An 11047-nucleotide genomic window follows, 5' to 3' on the forward strand; every position below is an offset into this window, starting at 1 on the left:
ATTTATTTACACATTAAAATTCACATATAATTATGGTACCTTATTTCTTAATTAACTCTACTTTAAGAGTGGAGATATATTTCAATATGGCAGGAGAAGAACGTCCTGAAGAGAGAAAACAAAAATCAAAACAACAAAATGGGCATGGTGAAGTGGGCGGGGCACAGCTGGGGTGGGGGTGGGGTTTCGGTCTTCTCTCTGTCTGTTCACACCCCCTCCCCACGCCCCCCCCCCCCCTCCCCTCCCTCCCTCCTCCTGGTCAAGAAGTCGTGAAATCATCTTTATCGTCTCGTTCGGCTTTCACAGAAAGCGTCAAAAACCGTCTGTTCCGCTTCCCGTGACCCAGATCCACCGCAGAGAGGACGCAGGCCATCACCAGCCAGGGAGAGGTTGAATCTCAACGTTTGTGGAAAAAATACGTTGCATAACACATCTGTAGATACGTGGAACGTTACAGACCCCTAGTGGTCGAGTGAATAACGACAGTCTGCTATTGGAATAGCACGGTGGAAAGGCGGTAGGGGTTGTTTGCCTCCGACATAGGAGACGTGGGTTCACATCCCAGTGTGTTCAAAGTCTACATTTAAACTGTAAGTCACATTTAGACTTAACCTTTTTGTTGCTTAATCCTAACCCAAACCATAACCGTAACCATCACCACATTGTTTTAGTTGCCTAAGCATAACCCAAGTTGACATTTGCAAATGAACCTGGGAAAAGCTCCTGTGGTTGGAGTTGTTGTTCATTATGCAACATATTTTTGCTTCAGAAATGTTGATATTGAACGTATCCGTGGTTTACAGAAATATACCACGGCAACATATTATTCTGGCAACTGGGTTGTCAGAGAGGAAGAGGAGGGGAACACCTCTCCGGCCCAGGCAGCAGGTTCTGTCCATCAGTCCAGAGAGAGAGTCAAACATGGAGGTCAAAGGTCAAACATGGAGGATGGGAGGAGAGGAGCCACCACAGTTTGGGCCCCGAGAGCACGAGAGTGTCCTTTCCTATTCCTAACCTCCCAACCCCTCCTTCTCCTCCTGAAGCAGAGAGATGTGTCCGGTCCGGTCCGGTCCGGTCCGGTCCGGTCTGGGTGCGTTGGGTGGTGGTGTTTGAGTTTGGTTGGGGGGACGGGGCAGCAGGAAGGGGGTCAGATCTTGATGTCCTGGGACTCCACCATCTTGGCCAGCGTCTTCTTCACTCTCAGGATGGTGAGGCGGGAGGCGGGGTTATGAGCCCAGCACTCTGACATCAGCTTCAGCATGGCCCTCAGGCACTGCGCACACACAGACACACACACACGCGCACACAGACACACACAGACACACACACGCACACACACACACGCACACACACACACAGACACAGACACACACACGTTAGAGAAACACTTATTGCAGAGGTGTTAAGTCAACTAGGAGCCTTCCACCTCTGTTGGAACATCAACAAAACCTGCTTTCTCCTGCTTTGTCTTCTCATGTACAGCAGATCTCAAAAGTGTTCACCTTCTTCTTCTGACTGTTCAAAGAAAAAGTAAATCACGTTCCTTCTATCACCATCTTCCTTCTCATGTGGCTTTTACTTCACCCACTCGAATACGTTTTCATTTAAAAACGGCGTATCAAAACAAACACCATCTTTCAGAAATAATCCCCGGCACCGGTTCATGTAGGGTTGATAACGCAGGTAGTAGGCAGGAGTAGCATTATAACATGTAGGCAGCAGTAGCATTATAACGCGCAGAATTTAACTGCCCAACAGCTGCTAGCATAGACAACAAGGTCCATCGTGATTGAATTAGCTCGTCAAGGCTGATCGTCGTTTGTTTTCTTCCGGAAACGGATCACGTGACACGGGCATGACGAATCAGGGAAGGATATGTCATGCCTGATAAGACCCAATCAGGAAGTGAGCGTGGATGTCTGTGTCATCGTTTTCAGAAGTCTCCGTTTCCGCCGTGCAGAGTAAAATGCAATGCCACCGCAGTTTTCAAATTAAAATGGGGTCAGCAGCATTTTCAAAAGTCCCCCCTTTTTAGGGGTTGGAAAATGCCAGAGTAGTGTGGACGCTAAAATAAAAAAAATTGTTTATAGGGCAGGAATTTTACCAAGGCCAACAGGGCCAGTGTCGTGGATGCCCGGGAGAGTGACCGTAACATTTGGCATGCCCCGCTTTGAACTGGAAAGTTGTGGCTTTCCTCCTAAAGCTACATGTGACAACGCAAACGTCATGTATGTTGCTGTGTCACCTCGTCACCGTTCCAGCGGTTGGACACGGTGGGACGCAGGCCTTTAACACACACCACCTCCAGCATGTCTTCGTAGGACGGGTCAGAGGGAACCATCTCATAGTACGGCAGCTGATAGTCCTCCACCATACCTGCAGAGACACACACACACACACACACACACACACACACACACACACACACACACACACACACACACACACACACACACACACACACACACACACACAGGGTTCAAATGATGATGAGGAGAGAGGGGGAAGGAGGACGAGGCACGGTTTCTAGTATCCATAAATGAAGGGAAACAACCAGATCTAAAGGGAACTTCACTGTTGTACCAATCTGGGAACCCAGAGTCAATTTTGAAAAGTAGACTCTGGGACAGCCCTACCTTTTTTCCCCAGCTTCCTGTACAGAGAGCCTCTCCTGCCACCGTCACTTCCTTTTCCGTCTCCGTTTCTAATCACGTTAACGCAAAAACACACTCTGCATAGAAGACGTCAACTTATCTCACAACAACAGTGGAAAATGACTGGAGGTGTAGTTGTTGTGACTCGTAGCATCGCCAAAGTCGCGGCGCAAATTGCTATTCAGACTGTAAACGATGGAGCACGGAAAGGAAGTGACGGTGGCAGGAGAGGCGCGCTGTACAGGAAGCTGGGAAATAAGGTAGGGCTGTCCCAGAGTCTATTTTTCAAATAAAAATAGACTCTGGGTTCCCAGATTGCTGTTGCACATACTATTATGTATAATAAATCACCAAAATTATGGTTTGGGGGGGGATTGTTATTTTCCTTGTTTGGCTGCCGGGCCAGTGAAAATGTACAAGGGGCCAGTCAAACTCTGACCTAGAGGCCAAAATGGGCCAGTGGGGTAAATCAAGTGACATTGAACCCTGACACAGAGGAACTCATCTGAGAGAGACAATATGAAGCGAACGCTTCACCACAACATGAATCAGCCCAAATGTCTGCAGTGACGTCTCGCTGCCACAAGGTGGAGCCGCTTCAGCTGGTTAGAAATCATCTCTAAATTAAACTGACTGCTTGTGTCTTTGGGTGGGGAACAGGGATGCTGTGGCTATTATCTTTTATATGTAAATAAGCAAAATGTGTTATTTACTGACAATTCAAATTAACACGTGGAAACTGCCGCTTCCTAGCTCTTATTGGTGAAATTCAAAGACTGCACTCTGTCATGTTTAGGGGCAAAATCAGAGTCAAATCCTTCATTTGAAAACTGTAACTGTTCACAGAGTTGAATCCTCAGAGCTGAGGCAGAGTGAGGGGTCTGTTCACAGAGTTGAATCCTCAGAGCTGAGGCAGAGTGAGGGGTCTGTTCACCGAGTTGAATCCTCAGAGCTGAGGCAGAGTGAGGGCTCTGTTCACAGAGTTGAATCCTCAGAGCTGAGGCAGAGTGAGGGGTCTGTTCACAGAGTTTAATCCTCAGAGCTGAGGCAGAGTGAGGGGTCTGTTCACAGAGTTTAATCCTCAGAGCTGAGGCAGAGTGAGGGGTCTGTTCACAGAGTTTAATCCTCAGAGCTGAGGCAGAGTGAGGGGTCTGTTCACAGAGTTTAATCCTCAGAGCTGAGGCAGAGTGAGGGGTCTGGCTGCTAGAGTTACTTTCAACACCATGTGTTGATGTTGCCAATTTTGTTGGTGTCTTGTGCTGTTGTCTTGTCTGTTGTTTTTGATGTCCTTTTTGCCAATGACCATGATGTACAAACCAATTTTCCTAACGGACAAATAAATACTTCATTCATTCATCCATCCATTTTCAAAAACCGTATTTTGTTTTCCTTCAAATCAACAAACATTACAGGATTTGCCCCAGGCATGTGGAACCCTTGTTTGTGTATGCCTCTGTGTATGTTAATGTGTGTGTGTGTGTGTGTGTGTGTGTGTGTGTATGTTAATGTGTGTGTGTGTGTGTGTGTGTGTGTGTGTGTGTGTATGTTAATGTGTGTGTGTGTGTGTGTGTATGTTAATGTGTGTGTGTGTGTGCGTGCGTGCATGTGATTGTCTCTGGTGTGTGTGTGTGTGTGCGTGTGTGTGTGTGTGTGTGTGTGCGTGCGTGCGTGTCTGTACCTCCGGTCACACAGCGTCGGGCCATCTCCCAGATGATGAGTCCGTAGCTGTACATGTCGGCCATGATGTAGGCCTGGAAGTGGTTCTTGTTGAGGCTCTCGTCCAGCACCTCGGGGGCCATGTAGCGCCGCGTGCCCACCCGCGTGCTCAGGGGCACGTCCACCTCGTTAGTGTCGCTACGGCGACCAGGAGAGACGGTCAGAGACGATGTCAGGACGGCGACGAGACAGCAAGGCATTATGGGACGAGAAAAGACAAACGCAGAGACGTTACGGCCCGGACTCAGAACCTCAACCCTAACACCTGAAGCTCCATAAACTGAACTCACTGATGCATTTATGGTAACGCTGTGAATTTATTACACATTACCACATAAACAGTTAGTCGATTAAGAGAAAATTAATTGACTACAATTGTCCCCCCCCCCTCTCCCCAGTCAAACAGGCGCCCCGACCGACCAGAGGAGGCGCGGCTAGTGCAACGACTAAACTAAACTAAACAGTTTTTAAACTAACTAAACTGGAACGAGCTAACCCAATGTGGAAAGTGACTGAATCTAAACTGAATGGATTTTTATTTTTATTTTTTTTTACTAAAAAAAAAAAAAAAACGAATGTAAAAATAAAACATAAAACTATAATAAAGGTCTGGTTCGCTCAGGTCTGGTTTCTAGTTACAATCCAGTGCCGTGTCGCTCCGCCCCCCCTCACCTGTTGAACTTGACGGCCAGGCCCAGGTCAGCGATGCAGCAGGTGCCGTTCTTCTTCATGAGGATGTTCTTGCTCTTGAGGTCTCTGTGGGCGATGGCGGGCTTGCCCTGCGTGCCGTAGATCTCCGTGTGCAGGTGGCACAGGCCGCACGCCGTGCTGTAGGCGAGCCGCAGCAGCGCCGCCGTGTCCAGCGTGCTCAGCTTCAGGAAGTCGTACAGAGAGCCGTTCTCGTGGTAGTCCGTGATGAGGAAGAGCTGCGTGAAGGCTCCTGTGCCCTTTATGTCCGCCGCGATGAAGCCTGCAGGAGGAGAGGAGGGGAGGAGGGGAGGGGGCGGGGTCAGATCACCTTTAACCTAACAGGGAAGCTGATCCTGGGTCAGTTATCAAGTTAAACATGATTACAAATGCGTCCAAAAACCAGAGAGAACCACTCCTAAATATGATTAGATTACGATTCATCTGTCAACGATTCGATTTGATTCGACGATGCATCACGATACAGCTCAAAGTATCACATCATCAATTTTCTATATTATTACTGCACATGGCTACTTTTTCACCAATTAATACAAGCAGTCAGATAAATATCAACTCCTTTTTTATTTAGAAAGTGCGTTAAAATCTGAATGTCAACATAGATTTTAAAACATAAAAGGATTCAACGATTCATCGGTCAACGATTCAATTTGATTCCACGTCCGCATTGCGATGCATCGTAAAAACGATTCATTTTGACAGCCCTACTAAATATCCCACATTGTAATGGCCAATATTTGATATGATCAAAGCCAACATGATCAAAACAATAGGCTACTAGAAAATACTATGACATAAATTCAGTATAATTGAGTACAGACAGAGACAGATGCTGCATTCATGAGGTGTGGGAATAACCAGCAACATTTTGGTACACACTTGTCTACACTGAACGCAGAAACACAGCGGGCGGAGTTTTGTTTTGTTGATGGTAAGAAACTTTAGTTCGAAAAGTTATTTATTAGCATTACGCTGGAAATGGGACCATCTGAGGAGCATGAATGCAGCAAGTCTCCCCTCCTACTTCTTCTCTTAGTATTTTGATGGCATCCGAGCAGAGAGCCTGGTGTCTCTTCAGTCAGACTGAAGTCTCTCTCCGTCATTAGTTTCAATCATCAGCTCAATTAAAAATCAATGGAGCGATCAATCCTGAACAGAGTCCAGGAGAAGCCGGCGTCTCTCAGACTTGGCTCTGATCCTCTGTCCACTTCCCATCTGATGGCTTTTTCATTCTATTTTTGATCGTGTACGTTGTTGTAGGTCATCTCCATTTAACGTCACGACGCTGCTGCGTCGGCCATGTTCCAGTGGCACATACTGCATTTCAATTAAACCGCGTGAATAAAGGTTAAATATGAATCAAATAACTACACGGATACACAGAGAAACAGACGGAGACAGAGAGACTGATAGACGGAGACATCAACAGATCAATCGATCAACCAACTGCATGAGAAGCATCAGGATCTTTGAAAATCACTCATTAAAAACTACATTTTATTAGAGAGGACAGAGAGAAAGAAAGAGAGATGGAGAGAAGGAGACGAGAGTGAGTGAGTGACAGACAGAGAGAGAGAGAGAGAGAGAGAGAAGCGTGTTGAGGTCACCTTCTGATTGGATCTCCCACCCTCACGTGTGAAAGTAATTTTTAAATCATATTTTAGTCAGCTATCCCTTTAAGTAAGTAACAGATATAACAGACATTCGAATGTGAACATTAATATTTGATTGTGAGAACAAAAATCTGCACTACAGCCCAGGTTTTTATTTGCTTCAGTAACGTTATAGGACATTCTTTTATTTGTTTATTTTGTAATGTGTAGGTATGTAGACATGTTTATGTTGAAATAAATATACCGATACAAGTTGTTAATTAATTAATCTCTAGTATTAGTTTGCCATCTTATGGACATAAATGTGCAAAAATAGATATTCAAATATGTTTGAACCTATGTGTGTGTGTTTTTTTATAAGGAATATTCAAATGTACCTTTTGGGCACTTTTGACAGCCCTAGTGACTGTGTGTTGTAAATAAAGGTTTTATTTCGACAGCCCTAGTGACTGTGTGTTGTAAATAAAGGTTTTTATTTTGACAGCCCTAGTGACTGTGTGTTGTAAATAAAGGTTTTATTTTGACAGCCCTAGTGACTGTGTGTTATAAATAAAGGTTTTATATTGACAGTCCTAGTGACTGTGTGTTGTAAATAAAGGTTTTATTTTGACAGCCCTAGTGACTGTGTTGTAAATAAAGGTTTTATTTTGACAGCCCTAGTGACTGTGTGTTGTAAATAAAGGTTTTTATTTTGACAGCCCTAGTGACTGTGTGTTGTAAATAAAGGTTTTTATTTTGACAGCCCTAGTGACTGTGTGTTGTAAATAAAGGTTTTATTTTGACAGCCCTAGTGACTGTGTGTTGTATATAAAGGTTTTATTTTGACAGCCCTAGTGACTGTGTGTTGTAAATAAAGGTTTTTATTTTGACAGCCCTAGTGACTGTGTGTTGTAAATAAAGGTTTTTATTTTGACAGCCCTAGTGACTGTGTGTTGTAAATAAAGGTTTTTATTTTGACAGCCCTAGTGACTGTGTGTTGTAAATAAAGGTTTTTATTTTGACAGCCCTAGTGACTGTGTGTTGTAAATAAAGGTTTTATTTCGACAGCCCTAGTGACTGTGTGTTGTAAATAAAGGTTTTTATTTTGACAGCCCTAGTGACTGTGTGTTGTAAATAAAGGTTTTATTTTGACAGCCCTAGTGACTGTGTGTTGTAAATAAAGGTTTTTATTTTGACAGCCCTAGTGACTGTGTGTTGTAAATAAAGGTTTTATTTTGACAGCCCTAGTGACTGTGTGTTGTAAATAAAGGTTTTTATTTTGACAGCCCTAGTGACTGTGTGTTGTAAATAAAGGTTTTTATTTTGACAGCCCTAGTGACTGTGTGTTGTAAATAAAGGTTTTATTTTGACAGCCCTAGTGACTGTGTGTTGTAAATAAAGGTTTTTATTTTGACAGCCCTAGTGACTGTGTGTTGTAAATAAAGGTTTTATTTTGACAGCCCTAGTGACTGTGTGTTGTAAATAAAGGTTTTTATTTTGACAGCCCTAGTGACTGTGTGTTGTAAATAAAGGTTTTTATTTTGACAGCCCTAGTGACTGTGTGTTGTATATGAAGGTTTTATTTTGACAGCCCTAGTGACTGTGTGTTGTAAATAAAGGTTTTATTTCGACAGCCCTAGTGACTGTGTGTTGTAAATAAAGGTTTTTATTTTGACAGCCCTAGTGACTGTGTGTTGTAAATAAAGGTTTTATTTTGACAGCCCTAGTGACTGTGTGTTGTAAATAAAGGTTTTTATTTTGACAGCCCTAGTGACTGTGTGTTGTAAATAAAGGTTTTTATTTTGACAGCCCTAGTGACTGTGTGTTGTAAATAAAGGTTTTTATTTTGACAGCCCTAGTGACTGTGTGTTGTAAATAAAGGTTTTTATTTTGACAGCCCTAGTGACTGTGTGTTGTAAATAAAGGTTTTTATTTTGACAGCCCTAGTGACTGTGTGTTGTAAATAAAGGTTTTATTTTGACAGCCCTAGTGACTGTGTGTTGTAAATAAAGGTTTTTATTTTGACAGCCCTAGTGACTGTGTGTTGTAAATAAAGGTTTTATTTTGACAGCCCTAGTGACTGTGTGTTGTATATGAAGGTTTTATTTTGACAGCCCTAGTGACTGTGTGTATATAAATAAAGGTTTTGCTTGTGGTGGTGCTCACCCAGGATGTTGTCGTGCCTCATCAGAACAGTCTGGTAGATCTCCGTCTCTCTGAACCAGCTCGCCTCCTCTCTGGTGAAGAAGACTTTGACCGCCACCTTCTCCCCTCGCCAGCGGCCCAGCCACACCTCTCCGTAACGCCCCTTCCCGATCTGACGCACCATCTGGATCTGCTTGGCGATGGTCCGCTGCACCTGGAGGAGGGGACAGAGAGAAATGACACCGTCACTAAGGCCATGTTCAGACTAGGAGGCCAAATCAGATTTTTGAACTTTAGTGACCTATTACAGTTTTTCACAATTGTTAACACACAAAAAGTGAAAAAAAACTTCACACTCCTTTATCTGCATTAGACTCTGACTTTCCTTCTTTACACTCTGATGTCAATTACACATCACCTTGTTGTCAAAACACTACACACAATGTTCAGTTGTTGCACACACTTCTCAAGTACATCTCAAAGCATCAACCGACAACACACAAATATTCAAATCTCTAAACATTCAGGTCTGTTGAGCAATTTGCAATCAGGACTGCAGCATGAAAGTGCCTTGAGCCTCTGTTTTGTTTGGTGAACAATGGAGAACTTTGCAGAAAGAGACAACCAGAGAAGGTGTTTTTTTTTTTTTTTTGCAGCATATTTGTGTGCTGTTTTATGTCAGGTTTAGCATTGTGTGTTTGTGAGGTTTTCAGTTTTGTGTGTGCAGTTCTCAGAAAGCCGTTATTGTTTTGAGAAACGTGTGTTAACAATTGTGACAAACTGTAATGATTCTATCCAGATTGGTTTTATGAAACATAAAACATAGAATCCTGGCTTGCCCTGGCCAGTGACACTTAGGAAAGACTAGGTGACAACCAAGTATAGTTTGGTGACAAGCTGGAGAAACAGTTGACGGTCGGAGAGACGGCATTCGGTACGGGATGGGTTTAGCACCCCATCCTGGCTCTCTCGTGAGGGAGAAATCCACAAACGCTACGGATCAGCCTCCTGAAAATCTGCGCAAAGATCGGCGCGGCCTGGGGTCCTTCAGGCTAGAGCGAGGTGCTCGTCGCAGGCGAATGACGTGCAGCGCACAGGCCCTCTTGAGGCGTCCTTGAGGCATCCTCTCTGCCTCTGGGTTGCCTTTGCCCCGTGAGGGTCTGGTGAGACGAAGGAGGAGCGCGGCCGGGAGTAACCCACAGAGCCTAGATCCTCCATGCACCGAAGTGCCAATACTGCAGTGTAGCACTAGCTCTATTGCAGCGGATAGGGGTGTACGACCCTTCTGCGGGCAACGTTGCAGACAGAGTAGGAGGGCTGATCCGTGAGCGGCTTCTGAGACGTGAGTCGGGGTCTTAATTGGCCTCGGCTGGGTCTACTGGGCGAGGGTGTATGATGTTGAGACCCGAAACCCCTTACGACCCCAGATAACATCACTGATGACGCGTCCTAGCGCATGCTGTAGTATGTATTTTAAAACAAACATACTGTATGAGTCGCTCCAAGTCTGATTTGTGTCACTTGTCCCAAACCACATATGGAGGTCTGGACACACAGATCCGACTTGAACACTTGCCCAAATCAGATTTGTGGCAGTGCGGACACACTCCCAAATCAGATTTTGGAAACCAATCAAGATAAAGATGATTAATGACTTTAGCAGCAAATCGGATTTGCCTGTAATGTGAACATGGCCTAAGACAATTCTTTATTTTGCACATGATCTCACACGTAATTGAAAACTGTAAACACTTTTGTTGACATGAATTTAGTTTGACAGTTATCGAGAGTTGATTTGAAGGCACTGAATCATTGTGTACAGTCTTGTGATGACATCGCTGGTCCACACTTAACCCAAGTGAACTCTCAATAACGATCAAACCAAATGAATGTCGGCAAATGTGTCTTCAAGCACTTCCTAAAATTTCATCTCATGTCATTTCTGAAGATAAGAACACATTGGTGCATCTGGCCCCTGATCCGGACTGGTCTGTATGGTTTTATTATTCGTTTTCTATCCGAAGTCTGACCATTGCTAAATGAACTACTAAGCACCTAAAACTAGTTCATCAGTGTGGTTTCAGTGTGAGATGATGTCATATTTGGGAAGGGGGAATTTTAAGACAAATTATATGTGGTAATTTGCATATCATGTATGCATGATTACAGTTTCATGACAATTAACACATTGAATGCCAGCCATGTTTTCATTCCTGTAGGTAAGTTGTGCCA

The 11047-nt window shown here is 44.1% G+C and overlaps 1 protein-coding gene across 1 annotated transcript in view; it reads right to left on the reverse strand.

Annotated features, from left to right (window-relative positions):
• Positions 1-264: 264 nt before the first annotated feature.
• Positions 265-11047, reverse strand: part of LOC310789497 (bone morphogenetic protein receptor type-1A-like) — an 88738-nt gene continuing 77955 nt past the window's right edge. The window contains exons 9-13 of the mRNA XM_083651143.1: positions 8837-9029; positions 5043-5340; positions 4333-4508; positions 2246-2376; positions 265-1273 (exon numbers count right to left, since the gene is read on the reverse strand). Of these exons, the coding sequence (XP_083507269.1) occupies positions 1148-1273; positions 2246-2376; positions 4333-4508; positions 5043-5340; positions 8837-9029 (924 nt within the window). The 3' untranslated portion in view covers positions 265-1147. The remainder of the gene's footprint in view (positions 1274-2245; positions 2377-4332; positions 4509-5042; positions 5341-8836; positions 9030-11047) is intronic.

The sequence above is a fragment of the Poromitra crassiceps genome (assembly GCF_964638095.1).
Source record: "Poromitra crassiceps genome assembly, chromosome: 14".
NCBI lineage: Eukaryota > Metazoa > Chordata > Actinopteri > Beryciformes > Melamphaidae > Poromitra > Poromitra crassiceps.